This window comes from Trifolium pratense, linkage group LG5 (assembly GCF_020283565.1).
Source record: "Trifolium pratense cultivar HEN17-A07 linkage group LG5, ARS_RC_1.1, whole genome shotgun sequence".
NCBI lineage: Eukaryota > Viridiplantae > Streptophyta > Magnoliopsida > Fabales > Fabaceae > Trifolium > Trifolium pratense.
Genome location: NC_060063.1, coordinates 57407659 through 57427192, shown reverse-complemented (window position 1 = coordinate 57427192; position 19534 = coordinate 57407659). Strand labels below are relative to the sequence as shown.

Below are 19534 nucleotides of genomic sequence, written 5' to 3'. Positions count from 1 at the left end.
AAACCTGGATTTTAAAACATTGTGGGTCTCCATCATCGCACTCCATCTTATCAAAGACATTAAATGTAACCTGCTGATCATCAGTCCTTAGCATGAGTTCCCCCATCTCCACATCGATTAGGGCACGGCTAGTTGCTAGGAAGGGTCTACCAAGTAGCAAAGGTTCCCACTCCCTAGTTTCTTCTATGTCTAAGACCACAAAATCTGCGGGAAACACAAACCCAGCAACCTTAACCAACACATCATGGAGAATACCTTCCGGATGCACAACTGATCTATCCGCCAAAGAGAGACTCATCTTTGTCGGCCTTGCCACCGCTCCCGGTATCTTCTTCATCATTGATAACGGCATCAGATTAATGCTAGCACCCAAATCACACAAAGCTTTTTCAATAGTGAGATTTCCAATAGAACAAGGAATTGTAAAGCTCCCCGGATCTTTCTTTTTCTGAGGTAGCTTCCGTTGAATGAGAGCGCTGCACTCTTCCGTCATACTTATCATTTCATCATCTAATGGTTTTCTTTTCTTTGTAAGCAGCTCCTTCAAAAACTTTGCATAACTCGGCATTTGCTCCAATGCCTCAACCAATGGTATGGCCATCTCAAGCTTGTTCAACACCTTCATGAATTTCTTGAACTCCTTCTCCCGCTCAAGATTCTTAACTTTCTTTCTCCTAGGAAAAGGCATCCTAGCATATGGCGATTCATCAACTCCTTTACCTTTCTCAACCTTCTTACTCTCTTTTTCTTTTATCTCCCTCTGTTTTTCAACTTCTTCTTTCTCATCCTCACTAATCTCCACTTCCTTAGACAAATTTTCATTTTCTACTTCTCCCTCATATCTCTCATTTTCAACTACAACTTCTTGCTTATTTTCAACTTCTCCCTCATTGACCTTCTTTTTCAAGGGCTTCTCTACAGCTGACCTTTCCGGTATCTCTCTACTCCTCAAAGTGATTCCATTGCAAGTTTCATTTTTAGGATTATCATGAGTGTTTCCACCGAAACCTCCTTGGTTTTGCAACATAGAAAACTGCCTTGACAACTGACCCATTTGCACCTCAAGATTCTTGATAGAAGCTTCATGATTCTTGTTAGAGGTTGCTTGACTCGATTTCATCGCTTCAAAGTTGCTTTGGGTCATGAGCATGAACTGATTTAGAGTCTCTTCCATCCTTGATGGAGGCCTTTGCTGCTGTTGCGGTGCACCTTGACTTTGCATACCGTTCCCCCATCCGGACCCGTTGTTATTGTTGTTGTACGGCTTCCGAAAATTGGCCAAGTAGCGAGCCTCCTCTGAACCCTCCGGGAAGCATCCGCCATTTGGGTGGTCCTGCAAACAAAAATCACAGCGCACATTGTCAATTTTACCTATTGGAGAAGTTTGGACTTGCGGATTGGATAGCAACTTCATCATTGCTTCCATTTGGCTAGTCATGAGCTTTTGCTGTGCCAATAGTGCTGTTTGAGTATCCAATTCCAACACTCCGCCTTTCTTTTTGGCTCCCCTATCATTAGTAGCTCTATACTCGTTTTGAGCCATGCTTTCCACCAATTCTCTTGCTTCAGTTTCATCACGGTTCTTCAACGAACCACCGGCTGATGCATCAAGTATCATTCGCGTTTGAGCCCTCAAACCTTGGGTAAACATTTGCATCTGATTGTGGCCATCGAAACCGTGATTCGGACACCTTTTAAGACAAACTTTGAACCTCTCCCAAGCATCATACAACGTCTCACCATCCGCTTGTTCGAAGTTGCTAATTTCAGCCCTTCTTTCTAGGAACTTATGAATAGGAAAGTAACGATCTAAGAACTTCCGCTCCAGCTGTCTCCAAGTCTCAATAGTTCCGGCGGGTATCGTGTCCAACCAATCTTTAGCACGGCCGGTGAGAGAATGCTTGAATAACCTAAGTCTTTTGTCCGATTCGCTCACCCCCGGTGGATCGGTATAGTCGCATGCTTCATAGAAGTGAGACAAGTGTAAATTCGGGCATTGAGCTTCCGAACCTGAATACGGATTCTCTTTTAAGGCGGAAAGGACCGTGTTCTTGATGTCGAATGAGACAGGATTCGCCGGCTGAAAGCCTTGATTTGCCAACGCGTCATTGTCTCTCCTCCCATAATCACCAAGGGTACGCCTTGGCGGTTGAGGAACCGGTGGAACCTGTTCTTCCTCCATTGTTGCTGCAGTCCTTTCTTGACAGTCCGGTGTATCCCTTAGCAAAGCTGTTCCCCTTGAAGCTTGGGCTTCCCTTGTTGCCTTTCGAATTGCGCGAGCTGTCTTTTCAATCTCTGGATCAAATTGCAGCTCTTGAGGACCTGTTCTCCGCATGCACAATGAAACACACAAGTAGAACGCTCCGGGAGAAAAATATAAACAGAAAATAATAAAGAAAACACAGAAAATATGAACACTATTGCCTAGTTGAATCAATCACAATCCCCGGCAACGGCGCCAAAAACTTGATGGAATATTTCGCAAGTGCACGAAAACCACGTAGTAATAAAAATATCGATCCACAGGGATTGTGTGATCAAACTAGTCGAATTGTGTTCATAGACATTTCACAGAAAATACACATAAATTGGGGGTATATTGAGTAATGAATTGCTGGAAAACGTGCTTTGATATAAAGGAAAAGCGAGGTAGAATCATCGGAATCATCTAGTCTATAGCTAAACCACATGCAATCTACTATGTCGTAGGAATTTACTCAAGTGTTCACAACTAGATCGACAAATTAGTGAATCGCAATCTCTTGTCAAAATCCACTCTATTCGTTGTCGATACTCCCCCGATCTCTCGGGCGGAAGCTACCTACAACGAATGATATTAACGCGCGTCAATCGTTCGCTACACTCTATGCCTCAATCTCTCGACCGGAGACACTCGAATGCTCAATACAATTCAGTTCAGAAATTAAATCAATACTCTCGCACGTGACTTAACTCGAAATCATTATAACACTAATGAAGGATTATAAAGCATTAAAAACAGAATTGCATTGGATGAACACTATAGAAAGAGTGAATTCTTACAACATTTGCAGATTACATTCAGTTGAACTACATCCTAAACTATCCTAGATTCTACCTTCAAAGGAGTTTAGCTCCTCATCGTGCTTCGTTCGCTTCCTCGCTTCATCGCCATGGCTTGTGGATCCATGCTCTCGACGTGCTTGGAGCTATCCTCTGGAGTCTTGAATCGCGATCTGGAAGTTCCAAAACCAGAATGTAGATCAATTTTGCAGAATTTTCCAACCAGAAAACAGAATTATGCAGAAAATATATATACAGAAGGCAACCACGCCGCGCGCCAGATCTACCACGCCGCGCGTGGTTGCAAATCCATCAACTACGCCGCGCGTAGTAACAGAATCACGCGGCGCGTGATCAAGTCAGAGAGCAATCTTCATCTTCATCAAGGCTTCACGCCGCGCGTGGTAAGGCATTACGCGGTGCGTGATCAGAGTCACAATCTTGGCTCTCTGTGAGCTCCATCACGCGGCGCGTGATGGGCTACGCCCCCAGCGTAGTGAAAATCATTCAAATCCTGCAGTTTTTCCTGTTTTCTTGCAAAACAAGTAATCAAGCTAATGGTTAGATTTCTCTTATATTTATTGCTAAAAACCTACTAAAATGCATCTAATGTTGCTAAAATAGGCATGGATTAGAGAGTGTGACGATTTGTCATCAGTAGGTATCGCTTGATCTTTCGCAGAGAAACGGATCTGGAAGCTCGGTCACATGGTAAGGATCTGAAACACCAGGAACATTCACTGTTTTATAACTTGACTCTAAGAACTGAGTTGAAGCACCTTCATCAAGGTTTGGAAAAGTGAGAAAGAATGAGAATAATACAGCTCCTGAGGCATAGAAAAGGTAAGACAAGAGGTTGAATTGCTTAGCAACATCATGCGCGTCGGTTGAAAACATGCTAAAGACTAAAGCAACAAGGTTAGTTTTTGAAATGAGTGATTTCACTGCTTCTTGTAGAAATGGAACTGAGTGTTTTACTATGAGTTTCATTTGTGTTGCAGGTTCATGAGTTTCTGGAAGGTCTTCAATGTTGATTTGTGGAAGAACAATGAAATCCATGTTTGGTGGAAGAGTGTTCAAGATGGTTTTCATGGAAGGATTGAGAGGACCAAGTGTTGGAATGAGGAATGTGATTTGGTAGTCATTGTGTTGTTGGAGTAATAGTTTAGCAAACTCAACAAGTGGAATCAAATGGCTTAGTCCTGGGGAAGGAACCATAGCAATGCATGTCTTTTTACTCTCCATGATGTTTAATTGAACTTGAGATAGATGTTGAAAGATCAGATATATATATTTTGTATGATGGATATCTCCTAAAGATGCTTTTATAACAAGAATTTTCTTTTTTCGTCTGTAACCCTCTGGTTTTTAGGAGAATGGATTCTGATAATCTGAAGTTCGGCCTGGAAGTAAGTAAAGTCTGACTAACAATTATATGAAGAATGTTTAAAAGTATATCAAATAGCAATGCAATGACCTTTATGGATATTTTAAGCAACATAATTGAACTGCTTTATAATTTATTATTAATTTATGGACTTTGTGACAAGTGATGTAAGCTCTTGCGTATGTGATTGTTTCTATAAAGGAACAAAACACTAATTCTTGGTTATTTGAACTAATGTAATGCAAAAGTTAAAAATCATATTGTAATAATTTGTTTATTTAATCTGTCATTGGACTACCATACTGCAATCATAGAAAGACCTTTTGATCCTTTTGTTTTGACTCATAAACTATACATTATTTATGCTGCAATAAGCAGTAGCAAACACCCATTCCAAGCATGAAAGGATCCACTCTTCCACTTGTATAATATTAAGGTAACTGCCACAATTAACTTTTTTATGAGTACGAATCGAACTCTATTATGAGATTTACAACGTTCACATACACCGTGCACCAACCATTAACTGTGCCTTAATCAGCAGCACCTATTCAAAGCTACAATTAATCAAGGCCACCAGCCTTAAACTCGGGTAAAATTTGAGCCAAAATTTAAACCAATATTTGCCAAAGCATCGTCAACTTGATTTGTCTCTCACAAGACATGCGAAAAATTCACTAACGACAACTGCTTCGCTAGCTTCTTTATATCATAGACCAAACCACAACAATGATGAGTAAGAGGGCAATTTCCTGCAATTAGATTTATCGTGGCTAACGAGTAAGATTCAATCCATACGTTAACGAACCCGGGAGACAGAGTTAACTGAAGAACCAGAAAAATAGCCCAAAATTCTGCAATGGTAATAGAATAAGAACTAAAAGCCTACTTGTTCTTCAATAACTTTTCCTAACATCTCACTCAAACCTTAATAACATTATTACTATCACTTCATGGGAATGTTTCGAATTTGGTCTCGTTCTAATGGGCATGCCGGATTGACTATCACAGGCTGAGCTATAAAAGAAGAGGTCCAAAAACGAACGTATCTATTTTGCCACATCTGAGTAGCATCAAATAAAACATTGAGTCGGACCGGTCCGTTCAATTACATTTTGGCCTAGTGCCACATCAAAAAAATAGATTTGAGCTAATTACAGTTAATGGCTCATTTTTATGTTTTTGTTTTCCCAAATCTTGGCTGGCTTTGCAGAACTTACTTTCTTTGGCTCAATACTCAAAATGTTTGACATCAAATGCATGATGAGTGTTAAGAAACATGGCACAAGAATAGATAATGTGTACAAGTATATCATGATGATAATAAAAATAGTACAATATGAAGAAAAGTAATAGAAAATGTTTACATCAAGTCCTTATATAGGTCAACTAATTAGAAACATTCCTGGTGGGAACAATTCTTGGCCAAATTTCACTTACCTCGCGACCGAACTCTAGATTACCGAGGCCCCTTTCCTGGGAACCAGAGAGTTAATACCAAAAACAAAAACACTAACTCTTATTCTATAGTTTTCTATATCTCTAATAATGAGTACCTTATTAATAATTTCTGCAAGCCACTCAACATGTATATATTATTAATTCCATTTCAATGCTAAAGTAGAGAGTGCTTTCCTAGAGGAACCATTCTCACTTAACTCAGTAGCAGCACCATCACTCAATACTTTGATTCTCTTACGAATTTCCGAGCTTTCATCACCTTCCATGATTCCTTTTATAGCATTAGCAACTTCCTCTCTTTTCACTATCCCACTTTCATCATCAACCTTTGGCCTTACAGCAACTTTGAGCACATCAGTGAGTAATTTAGCATTCATCCTTTGTTCTGCAAACAAAGGCCATACAATCATAGGCACACCATTAGCCACACTCTCTAAAGTTGAACTCCAACCACAATGACTCAAAAAACCACCGGTCGAACCATGACCAAGAATCTCAACTTGTGGTGCCCATGATGTAACCACTAAACCATTTTCTTTGGTTCTTTCCAAAAAACCATTTGGTAAATACTCTAATGGATCATCCTTTTGTACACTAAAATAAGCAGAACTAGAATGTTTACTTGGAGCTCTCACAACCCACAAGAACTTGTGTCCACTCATTTCTAAGCCAAATGCTAACTCATTGAGTTGTTCATGAGAGAGTGTTCCACCACTTCCAAAAGAGACAAAAACAACAGAACTTGGTGGCTGTTTCTCCAACCACCTTAAAGAAACTGACTTGTTTGCTTCACTGTTTGACTCATTCCTAATGATAGGTCCAACAGGATAAACACAAGGTTTCTGTCTTTCTTGAAGAGCCCTTATGACATCTGGTTCCAAATCTGCGAAGGTGTTTATTATAACACCATCACACAATGATAGTTTTCGACACATATCAAGAATTGATTTGTAGGTATAACTTGATCTTTCAACGAGAACCGGATTTGGAAGCTCTTTGACATGGAAAGGAATTGCAATACCAGGAACATTGACTGTTTCGTAATACGATTCAAAGAACTCAGAGGACGAAGCAGCTTCATCGAGTGTTGGTAGAGTGAGAAAGAATGAGAATACAAAAGCTCCTGATGCAAAGAAAAGGTAAGACAAGAGGTTGAATTGCTTAGCAACATCATGCGCGTCGGTTGAAAACATGCTAAAGACTAAAGCAACAAGGTGAGTTTTGGAAATGAGTGATTTAACTGCTTCTTGTAGAAATGGCACTGAATGTTTTACTATGAGTTTCATTTGTGTTGAAGGTTGATGAGTTTGTGGAATATCTTCAATGTTAACTTGAGGAAGAACAATGAAATCCATGTTTGGTGGAAGAGTGTTTAAGATGGTTTGCATGGAAGGAATTAATGGACCAAGTGTTGGAATGAGGAATGTGATATGGAAGTGATTATGTTGTTGGAGTAATTGTTTAGCAAACTCAACAAGTGGAATCAAATGGCTTAATCCAGGAGAAGGAATCATAGCTATGCATGTCTTTTTACTCTCCATAATGAGTAATTGAACTTTAGATAGATGATGAAATATAAGATGGACATCTCAGAAGATGCTTTTATAATGAGAATTTTTTGTTTGCAATCCGAAGTTTCAGTCGAGAGAATAGTAAAGTTTGACTGATGAATTATAGCTTTAGTCAAAATTTGAATTCGGATATTCTGAACAATTTGTTCTTAACTAAAGTTCATTTACCATTCGAATAGTATTGTTTCTTGCTATACAAGAATGTCTAAAAGTATAACAGATAACAATGTGTTAGCGGCCAACACTCGGTGGGATTTAGTCCCACATCAGATAGATAGGACTCTTGAGAAGAGTTTATAAAGAGAAGGCAATCCTCACCGTACAAGCCGGTTTTGTAAGATAAGTTAGGCCTCGATTTTCGTGACATGGTATCAGAGCCTATCAGGTCTATCGTTGGGCTTCCGACATCGTTCACGCTTCAGGCCCATTGGGCCGGGCTGAAGCGTGAGGGGGTGTGTTAGCGGCCAACACTCGGTGGGATTTAGTCTCACATCAGATAGATAGGACTCTTAAGAAGAGTTTATAAAGAGGAGGCAATCCTCACCTTACAAGCCGGTTTTGTAAGATGAGTTAGGCCTCGATTTTCGTGACACAATGCACTGACCTTAATGAATATTTTAAGGAACACAAATTGAGCTGCTATTTGATTTACTATTGTTTTAAGGACTCTTTGTGAACAAATGATGTAAGCTCTTGCGTATGTGTTTATTTCAACAAGGAAAAGTCACTATCTAATTCAACAAGGACCAAGTTATTTTTAAGATTTGATCTCAAAGACTATACTTTTAGACAATTAAATAATTGAAATTTCGACCAAGTGATTGGAATCAAATGGTCAATCAACTCCAATTAAGGACTAATTGTTTGGAAGAATTCGAGTTCAAATTCTTACTGAAAAAATCGTTGGTCAAATTTTACTCACTTCTCAGTCGAACTCTAGATTACCAGAGTGGTTTCTCATATTAAAACAAAATAAAAATGTTGATACTTAACTTTCCAATTTATATATATTTAATGACTTTTGGTACTTCCATGTAATGTTTGATGATATTTCAATGCCACTAGACTAGAGTGGCAAAGAATGCAATGATAATTTATTGAAAATACATATGATTTTTGGTATATTCTATTCAATTAATTTCATGCTGAAATCCCAAAGTTTCTTTGCCAAATCAATGCCTGTTGCCTGTGAGCTTGGTTCATCCACATTACTGTCAGAAAAATATTTTCCACTAATACCCTTCACTTGTGGGTTCAATGCTACATAGCAGGTTGTTGCTGCTCCCTACAATGAGGTTGAATGTTGAACTTTTAAACTCTCTTTTAGATTAAATAGATAAGCAATAATTCAATAGATCAAACTGTGTTAAAAATAAAATACCTGCTGTACATTTTTAAGTACATAATCACCAAGCATATTTAGCATATCTGTATAATTCAGACAGAAACACTTCCACAAGATTAGCAACTTTCATAATCTGAAGGGAAAAATACATTGCTAAAAGAAATATCAATAAAAATAAGGCTAAATTGCATTTTTTGCATCCTGACTTTCACAAACTTGTGATTTTGGCCCTCTAACTTTCATAATAGCACTTTTGCCCCCCTAACGTTATCCCCTTTTTGCAAAAGGTTGGAACTCTACCTATTTTGACCATGTCAACACATACGTGGACAATAACTTACATGTCACATCAGCAAGTCAACGCACACGTGGGCGGTGACTCACATAACATGTATGTGATTTGCTGCCCACGTGTGGGTTGACTTGGTCAAAATCAGTGGGGGGGCTAGCCTTTTGCAAAATGGGCTAAATTTAGGAGGTCAAAGGTGCTATTGTGAAAGTTAGAAAGTCAAAATCGCAAGTTTATGAAAGTTACTGTTTTGTGTAATAGCATTTTGAATACAAACCATATAGACTCATGAATAGTAAAATGTGATAATTACCTTTTGGGATAGTTTTAGCAACCTCAGGACCTACAATATTGGTGTAAATACATCCTGGGTGAAGAGAATTTGCAGTAATATCAACTCCATCTTCCTGATCAAGAATCAAGATGCAACAATTATTATATGGTATATCAGATATTGAAGCTACTTATCCTATAGAACCTTCTTTATAGTTGCTTTATGGTTATAAGAACAATGGCATAATCATAATATGGTGCATACAAATAAAAATGTTAGCAATAGCAACATACCTTGAGATGTCTTGCAAGTTCATTGGCATGTAAAATGTTGGCAAGCTTAGATTGACCATATGCCTTCCATCTCAGGTAACTATGCACAAGGAAGCACAAAATAATGAATTATAGACTATACTTTTTCTTACCACATACACTATAATAATTGCATGTTCATGTTTAACTATCTTATATATCATTCATTTAACTTATTCCAAGTTGATATGTCATTTAACTCAATAGTAATAAAATTGAGTCTCCAGAACAATCTGTATTTAGAATTCCTCTGTTTTTAGTTCTTACTTTGATTCATCATTAATTTTATCAAAACGGATTCCTTCAGGATATGTATAATTGTGACCATCAGATGAGACGTTAATAATTCTTCCTTCTTTCTTGCTTTCAAATGCTGTTTTCTTCATAGTGTCTAACAAAAGATTTGTTAAAAGAAAATGACCTGTGAAATAAATGATAAACAACAAAAAAAAATTAGGATTGTTTTCACTCTCTTCTAAGACTATGCATCAAAAGAAACAGTAGAAAAGTTATTTAGTGTTTGTTTTATATACATAAACTCATAAAATATTAGGCTAAATTTTGGCTCCTAACTTTCACAAGCTTGTGATTTTGGCCTCCAAACTTTCATAATAGCACTTTTGACCCCTATCTTTAGTCCCTTTTACAAAAGTCTGGTCCTCCACTGATTTTGACCAAGTCAACGCACACGTGGCCAATATTTCACAAGCTACATCAGCACACCATGCCATGTAGGCTGACGTGGCATGTGAAATATTGTTCATGTGGCAAGACATGCTGACGTGGCTTGTGAGTCACTGTCCACATGTGTGTTGACAATGTCAAAATTACAAGTTTATGAAAGTTAAAAGCGCTTTAGCCAAAATATTTATGTTACCAAATATGAGACAATTTCTACATACCCAAATAATTTGTGGCAAATTGTAGTTCAATGTTGTCTTTGGACAGTGTGAAAACAGGTGCACAAATTCCTGCATTGTTTCTTAGAATTTACAACAAAATAACAAGAAAAATATTATTAATCGTGTATTTTCTTGAATAATCATAATTATGGTATAATTGTGCTTATGGTGTTTTTTTTTTGGACATAAATTGTGCTTATGGTGTTGTATACTAATTTTCTTACATTAGAATGTTCAATGAAAAAGAAGATGAATTGAAATCTGATGCAAATTTTCTAACAGATGCCAATGAACTGAGATCTAACTCCATCACATCAACTTTAGCCGTTGGAATCTCCTTAAGTATTGCTTCTTTGACAAGTTGTGCTGCCACAATATTTCTAACAGCCATAATCACATGAACACCACGCAAGGCAAGAACTCTTGCAGTTTCATTGCCAATACCATTGGTTGTTCCTGTAACAAAAACACTACTTATGTTTTCAATTGAATATGATTTCATAAAATTGACCTGGTTAAAATGAAGTTATAAGTTTAAATGCTACTTAAAACAAGATATAACCACTATTTGTGTTGCCGAGAAAATTTTAATGTCGTCATCAAAAAGGAAAGTCCAAGAAAGTTGTGGAATTTTGGTTCGGGTCTAAATCTAATCTACAAATCCAGTTTGTACAGTAAGTTTTGCACTCACATGACTCAACGAATCTTTGTGAGACTCTGATTGATACCATAAAATTTGGTTAGGCTTAACGTAAACTTATAAAACCGGCTTATAACATGAAGATTGCCTCGAGTTATAAACATATATTCAGTCATCTCTCGACCAAACTCTTTAATACACTCTATCACGTCTAACTAACTAGTACTACTAAATTTTATTTTTTTCATAATAGTACTACTAAACTTAGTGCATGGATATAAATAGTGAGTGATTTGATAGCAGAAACTTATGACAGAAAACAAACAATATAATATATATGTAACCTGTGACAATTGCTGTGAGGCCACTCCCATGAATCCCATGAGTAACATCTTCAGCAGTTGAAGATAATGAAAATCCAGAAGGAGTCATGAGGAGGAGAAGAGTAATTTGCTCTGTTTTGTTTGTTTGTTTTGAGTGTGAGGTGTTGATAACAATAAATAACGTTGTTGTAGTATTTGTAGACTTGTATTGAAATGCTGCCATTGCCGGCAAAGGAGAACACTGACACATATACAAAACAGTTGAATGTGATAATTGATTGGTCCAAATGTTTAGTCTTTTCTTCTTGGATTATTTATTTTCTTTCGGTTCTTTTTGTTTGGTTTTGTTTTGTTTGCTTTATATACGTATGTTGCTTTAATGGAGGTTTAATGTCTGATGGTGTGTCCCAAAAAATATGAGTGAAAATTCATCAATAAAAATAATATATGTAGCTAGTCTAAATTTTAAATTAAATATATTAAATTTCTTTTATTCATTTTCTAATATATTTTTGGACTGAGGAAATATATCATCAACCAAAAGAAAAAATATAGGTTGCATGCGGTAAATGAAAAATATTACTATCTTTGAATTTTAGGCTATATAAAAACTTTACTTTTCAAATTCATTAAATAGTTGATGTATCTTCTTTTTTGTTTAGAATGAAATCATTTAGGATAAAAACTAGAACTTCATACATACTACTCAAATTTTTTACTACTAGATCAAACATAATAACTTATATTTGATGCATATGATGGACATTATGCTTTTCTCAGTCTTTTGACTAAAACTATGATAATATATGTTCTTATCAGAGTAAATACTAAATACTAAATGGGAAATTGATCTATATGCTGTACCAATGATTATGGAAGCACCTTCTCTCTTCTTTTTCATGGGTCTCACTACATAAATTCTATTAAAATATGTGAATATTTTAAGAAATATATAATGACTTAACGTTGTTGGTAGACCCTATACTATTTAATTACTTTTTTTTTTTGAAGTGTTGGGTTGGAGGATTGGGTGTTTAATTTACTAATAATTACTCCCTCGTTCCAAATTATAAGAAATAAAATAAAATAAAAATCACATTTATTAAGAAAAAGTAAAATATGATAATTTGAAATATGTTTTTGTGAGTTTTTCTTGAAATCAGTTGCATGGAAAGGTGTAAAAGCAATTTTTATTGGTTGTTGTTTATTGAGAAAAGGTAAGAGAAAATTAAATGCAATTTGTATTAAATTTTATGAGATTAAAGAAAAAAACATTCTTGAAAATGGTTTTTTCCTTATAATTTGGAATAAAAAATGGGGATTTTCCCTTATAATTTGGGATGGAGGGAGTATAATATTTTTTTTTTTTTTTTTTACAATGTTGACAATGAGTATCGAACCTAATACCTTAAGCATATTACATAAATCTCTCACTACTAGACCAAACTCAGTAGCTTAGTATATAATAATTATAATATTCAAATTTGTAAAAAAAAATTGAAGACAGGGTTGAAGGATTGGGTGTTTATTAAGTTATAATGTTATTAGAAAAAAATTAGTAAATGAGTGATATGTATATATAAAACTTATTGCTTAAATATCCAAATTTAAGTTATAAAGTTATAATGATTAGATCTGCCCAATAAGTAGTTTAATTTCTCTAATATAATTACATAGAATATATTCATATATATGGCCACTTCTAACATGGAAGAGTGAGACAAGTGGTGCATCTTATTGTAATGTTTCTTATAATTAGTGTAATTTTTAGAGATTAAAAGACACCGTATAATTAAGCCGGATATAGAAAAACCGATCTAAAACGTTAAATATTTTAAGCTGGATATAGACAACTAACTTAAAAAGGAGTGTGTAGAGGGTGTCTTTATGCTGGTTATTGTTTATAACTGGCTTAACACCTTGTTTAATATAGAGCGTGCAACTTTTGGGAAAGAAATCATGTGTTCTCTTGTATACATTATTTTTTATTTTTATAAGAAAACATTGTATTAATAAGAAGTATAAGAAGCACTTAAATCCTTACAATACAACAAAATCCTTTTAGATATTAGAGAGACATACTAAGGGATTGAAACACCATTCAGAATACGAATAAATACGAAATCTACCTGAATGCCCAATTAACCATAACCAAGAAATAAAATTGATTTGGTCAATCAATTGAACATGATTAGCAATAGTATCCCGAAAGACAATGTTATTACGTTAGTTAATTTTGACATGGAAAACTCTTTGTTTTTTTCTAATTTAACCCCAAATATTTCTAGTTAACCTATTTCTTCGTCTATGTCTTTCCTTCTCTCTCTCTCTCTCTCTCTCTCTCTCTCTCTCTCTCTCTCTCTCTCTCTCTCTCTCTCTCTCTCTCTCTCTCTCTCTCTCTCTCTCTCTCTCTCTCTCTCTCTCTCTCTCTCTCTCTCTCTCTCTCTCTCTCTCTCTCTCTCTCTCTCTCTCTCTCTCTCTCTCTCTCTCTCTCTCTCTCTCTCTCTCTCTCTCTCTCTCTCCTATTTTTAAATTCAACGATTTCTTTTATTTATATCTTTGCGTTTCGGTTTATGTTTTTTGTTTTAGTTTACAATGAAACTGATGATCGAACTTGTGACCTCTAGCATACAACCCAAATTGTTTACCACTAGATCAAACCTAGTTGATTTATTCGGTTCACTTTTTTTTTTTTTGCTTTCACCCTAGTTTAATCTGATTAGAGGGTCAGTTTTTAGTGGTTCCAACCATCTTCTGATCACAGTTACAAAGAATCGAACCGTGGTGTTTCGTTCACGTTTTGACAAAACTAAAAATACGTAAATCCAATATGTTAATTCAATTCCAATTAATGATTTGTTGCGTTACATTAATCAAATTCATGATGATTGGGTGTTATTCTCCAATTAGTGTACGTGAATTCAAAAAAAGTATTCTCCAATTAGTGTTTTTTTGAATCGTAGTTCATCCTATAATTTAAAACAATTTACCCATTCAAACACGCTTTTAGAACTACCATTCTTTTCTCTTTTCTCCAAAACCATAGTTTGTGATTGTGACCACACTTGAGATGAAAAGATTTTAAGGTAATATGAGAATGTGGGGAGAACACATTTTTGTCCATGAATTGACGGAAGCCCATACCAGTACATTTTTTTTCGTGCCTTCTGTTGGGATTGATTGCAATGTAAGTCTCACATTGCTAATGAAGAAAAAAAAAAGGTCAAAGAAATTATATTGAAGAAGTCCCACATCGCTTAGAATGGTGAAGCAATGAGGGAATCAAGGCTATATAATGGACCTAAGTTCTTTGTTTATAATTGCACCAAACATTAACACTTGTAAACACTTTAAGTTTATATTTGTGTCTTTTTGTTTTTCTCTTATGCTCTTGTTTAAGAGTATTTCAGATGTAGTTCAAATATTTACTTTGGAGAGTGTGGGTGTAGTGGGGCATGGGGTGGTTGAGAGTGAAGTCTATGTGTTGTAATAATTTTCACATAGTGTTTATTCTCTGGTTGTCGGTTTTGACAACGGCCGTGGTTTTTTCTCCGGTTTTGGAGTTTCCACGTTATATTCTTGTGTTGTTGATTGCGTTCTTTTATTTTCTCTATGCCGGTTTTTCCCAACACCTTCATCATCGGTGAACATCGTGTGAATGGAATAACAGGAGCCACCTCTTGGAATGAATGGTAGTTCTGGTTCTGAAAGCGTGCTTGAATCGTGTATATATAGTTCACCTATTGTTTGAGAGTACTAACACTAAAACACCATGAGAAAAAAATACTCTAACCATATAGTTAATGCAAAAGCATTTGAGCTTTTATATATCTACTAGATAGATATAACAGATAAGATAAATCATAAGGTATAAACAAACACTATCAAGCAAGATAAGGTTACATAAGATCATGAAGTCAGTCACCTATTCAGTCAGTGGCATGCCATTGCCATTGGTTTCCTCTGAGTATGCAAGTTTCCTTTTTTCAGAATAAGTAAATGGGCGAACTAAGCTTGCATTCTTTTCTCCTCGCAAACCTTTCATCAAAAGAAATTGCAAAACTGAAGCCCTTGGAATGATCCTTTTATGTAAACTATAAGTAAACATATTTGGACATTTAGAAAGTGTCAAGGAATTCCAACCCAACTGATTGACCCAAAAACTCATCACCAAACTGCTTGCGTGTTTTTGAGATATATCAAGATTAACGGTATTCAATAAAAACGCATAAATCATTAATCTTTATCGGTCTCAATAACATATCAAACGATTTTAGATTTTTGTAAAATTCAACATGGATGATCTATACGATATAAGCTTTCAATCCAACGGTGAATTTTGTAAAATTTATATTCATTAAATCGTTATTGAGCGGTGTAACATTACTCAAATATTACACCGGTGTAATTTGATCCCTCCCCAATATATATATATATATATATATATATATATATATATATATATATATATATATATATATATATATATATATATATATATATATATATATATATATATATTATATCTTATAATATCTATATAAAATATAAAATAAATTTCATGTGTCATGCCACGTCACGCTTCTTTCCATGTCATCTGTCCACTTTTGCAGGGGGTAATGCAAGGAATCTTCACATTGCAGGGGTGGAATCTCAAAAAAAAAAATTGTAGGGGGATAACGCAAAACTCGCTGATTTTGCAGGGAGTATAGAGCTATTTACCCTTTTATCATTAATTAATTTTGTGCGGAAACCAGATAGAAAAATAAGATTATTTGACAACTATTCTATTGAACTCTAAAGACTATTTCATGAATCATATCCACTCCAATTTACTCTACCAACCATTCATTACTACTCACTCATCTTTGCAACCTAGATTATACAACATATAAAATATCCTTTTCCTTAAAAAATAAAAATAAAAAATAGGAACCACAATGTCAACATATACATATGATGTATTTATTGAGAATATTTACAACTTTATTTTATTTTCTCAAATAAAATAGTGGCTAAGCTCTTACGCTTTAAATATAGAGAGTCTGAAGTTCCAACCACAATCTCTCTAATAATATCTCTGATAGTTATCAATTAAGTTGCGGACAGACTCTTTACAATTTTTTTGACTTTCACCACCAATTTAATTTGGTTCGAGGATCAGTTCTAACATCAAGTGTCCCTCTAGATCGCAATTGTGGTAGACTCTTCACAAATTTAAACATAATAATAATGTCATCACACATACAATTCAAAAGCTATGCAATTTCAAAGCTAATGAAGAGAGTGCCTTCCAAGATGAACCATCTTCACTTGTTGCAACAGCAGCACCAACACTCAATTCTTTGATTCTCTTCCTTATTTCTAAACTTTCATCACCTTCCATAATTCTCTTTACACTTTTAGCAACTTCCTCTCTTTTCACTATCCCACTTTCATCATCAACATTTACCCTCACACCCACTTTAAGCACATCAATAAGTAATTTAGCATTCATCTTTTGTTCTGCAAACAAAGGCCATACAATCATAGGCACACCATTAACCACACTCTCCAAAATTGAACTCCAACCACAATGACTCAAAAAACCACCAATTGAACCATGACCAAGAATCTCAACTTGTGGGGCCCATGATGAAACAACTAATCCATTTTCTTTTGTTCTTTCTAAAAAACCATTTGGTAAATACTCTAATGGATCATCTTTTTCTCCAACAAAATATGCAGAGTTAGTAACTTTATTTGGAACTCTAACAACCCACAGGAATTTTTTACCACTTAATTCTAATCCAGATGCTAACTCATTAAGTTGATCATGAGAAACTGTTCCACCACTTCCAAAACATACAAAAAGAACAGAACTTGGTTGTTGATTTTCCAACCACCTTAAACACATCAAATTAATGTTTTCTTCACAATTAGACTCATTTCTAATGATTGGTCCCACAGGATAAACACAAGGTTTCTTACTCTCTCTTTCATTTTCTTGAAGAACCCTTATAACTTCTGGTTCTAAATCAGTGAAAGTGTTTATGATAACACCATCAAATAATGAGAATTTCTTACACACATCAAGAAATGATTTGTAAACTATGCTTGATCTTTCACTTTTAATTATATCTGGAATATCTTCGATAGTTAAAGTGATTGTACTACCTGGAACAATTACTGTTTCATAAGCTGGTTCTAATAAGTACTCTGTTTCAGATGAAACAGAGTCGTCGAGATTCGGCAAAGTGACAAAGAATGAATATGTAAAAGCTCCTGAAGGATAGAAAAGGTAAGAAGATAAGTTGAATTGCTTAGCAACTTCATGTGCATCAGTTGAGAATACACCAGAGATTAAAGCAACAAGGTGAGTTTTTGAAATAAGTGATTTTATTGCTTCTTGTAGAAATGGAACAGAGTATTTTGCTACGAGTTTCATTTTGGTAGCAGGTTCGTAGCTATGTTGTGGAAGGTTTTTGACTTGAGGGAGAATAATGAAGTTTATGTTTGGTGGAAGAGTGTTCAAGATTTGTTGCATTGAAGGTGTGAGAGGACCATCTGTTGGAATTATGAAGGAGACAATGAATTGATTGTGTTGTTGGAGGAATTGTTTGGCAAATTCAACTTGTGGAATTAAATGACTTAATCCTGAGGAAGGAACCATAGCTATGCATGTTTTCTTAGTCATGATGTGTAGAAGTTGAGATAAGTGATTATAGAAAAGAAATGTGATTTGTGATATGGGTATTTAATTTGTTGAAGATCGTTTTTATAAGAAATGAGTGTTGAAGATCGTTTCTATAAAATAGTTCAAAGGGATAGTAATGTTGTGTCCCCTAAGCCCATGAATGTAGTTTTTTGAAGAATTAGTTTTGTTATACAAAAATGTTTAGCAGCACAGCTTGTTGTCCATCCAGATTTCGTTCATGTGTAATTATCTTAAATCATTTTTAAAATAAATAAAAAAATATGCTTAAATGATAATTTTGTCCCCACTAGTACAAATATGACATATTACTTAAGCTTTTTACATCTGACGAACATATGTCAGATGTAAAACGCTATATGCAGTAGTCTTTTCATCTGGTCTCAATATCCACAGATGTAAAAAATATATAGACAAGACTTTTTACATCTGACTTCAATATACCAGAAGCATAACTAAACGCGGTGGCAATCTTGTAATTATGGCGACAATTATCTAAAATATATATATATCTGGCTATATTTAGCCTCAGATGTAACAAGTCAAGTTGAATAAAAAAAAAAATAATATTTTTTGGAACCAATCAGTTGATGGAGTATCTCTCTCACAAGACTAAAAAAAACAAAAAAACGCTAAGTGTAAAAAAACACAATCAGATATCCCTAAACGCTAAGACTAAGAACGACCCATCTCTCTCGCGATGCAACCCTAGCGTCGTCGACCTCTACCTCTACCGGCGACGTCGACCTTTATCTCATTCGTCTTCTCTCTCTCACTCGCTCGCAGTCATCCTAATCGCCGTCGTCCTCTCTCTCACTCGTCAAATCGAACTCCAAATCGAACCCCAAATCGAACTCCAAATCGAAGCTTTCTCCGGCCTCTACTCTCACGAACGGAACCTTGTCTTTCCCTCTCACATCGATTCAGGTACTCTTCTTTCTTTTTTAATCTTTTTTAAATTTTTTCCTTTTCGTGATTCCTTTCCCTGATTTCTTTGTGTTCTACTTGGTTTTAGCTCTTTGTGTTTCGTGATTTCCTTTTCTGCTTGTATTATTTTTTGTTACTGTTATTTTCACATTTTTTAAATTTCATTTAAAGTTTCAATGATTTTTTGTCTGGTATATATGGTGGAAATCTGTTGTTGTTTATAATTTATCTGGTATAATGTTTATTTCATTTGAAGTTTCAGTGATTTTAATTTGAAATATGATTCATTTGAAATATGATTTCATTTGAAATAAGTTTCAGTGATTTATCTGATTTTAATTTGAAGTTTTTTGTCTGGTATATAGTGG

The 19534-nt window shown here is 35.2% G+C and overlaps 4 protein-coding genes across 4 annotated transcripts; all 4 read right to left on the bottom strand.

The window, feature by feature from the left end:
- Positions 1–3696: 3696 nt before the first annotated feature.
- Positions 3697–4287, bottom strand: LOC123886976 (hydroquinone glucosyltransferase-like). Its single transcript, XM_045936237.1, has one exon. It carries the CDS (start codon positions 4285–4287, stop codon positions 3697–3699), a length of 591 nt encoding a protein of 196 aa, XP_045792193.1.
- A 1460-nt stretch (positions 4288–5747) lies between these two features.
- Positions 5748–7691, bottom strand: LOC123883402 (hydroquinone glucosyltransferase-like). The gene has a single exon (XM_045932190.1). The coding sequence runs from the start codon at positions 7429–7431 to the stop codon at positions 6028–6030; it is 1404 nt and encodes a 467-aa protein (XP_045788146.1). The 5' UTR covers positions 7432–7691; the 3' UTR covers positions 5748–6027.
- Positions 7692–8442: 751 nt separating this feature from the next.
- On the bottom strand, positions 8443–11860 carry LOC123883403 (short-chain dehydrogenase TIC 32, chloroplastic-like). The gene is made up of 8 exons (XM_045932191.1): positions 11567–11860; positions 10807–11038; positions 10583–10662; positions 9948–10101; positions 9663–9741; positions 9409–9502; positions 8843–8889; positions 8443–8746 (listed from the first exon to the last, which is right to left on the bottom strand). The coding sequence occupies exons 1-8, from the start codon at positions 11793–11795 to the stop codon at positions 8588–8590; spliced, it is 1074 nt and encodes a 357-aa protein (XP_045788147.1). The 5' UTR covers positions 11796–11860; the 3' UTR covers positions 8443–8587.
- A 4516-nt stretch (positions 11861–16376) lies between these two features.
- On the bottom strand, positions 16377–18508 carry LOC123883401 (hydroquinone glucosyltransferase-like). The gene has a single exon (XM_045932189.1). It carries the CDS (start codon positions 18219–18221, stop codon positions 16797–16799), a length of 1425 nt encoding a protein of 474 aa, XP_045788145.1. The 5' UTR covers positions 18222–18508; the 3' UTR covers positions 16377–16796.
- Between the last annotated feature and the right edge of the window lie 1026 nt (positions 18509–19534).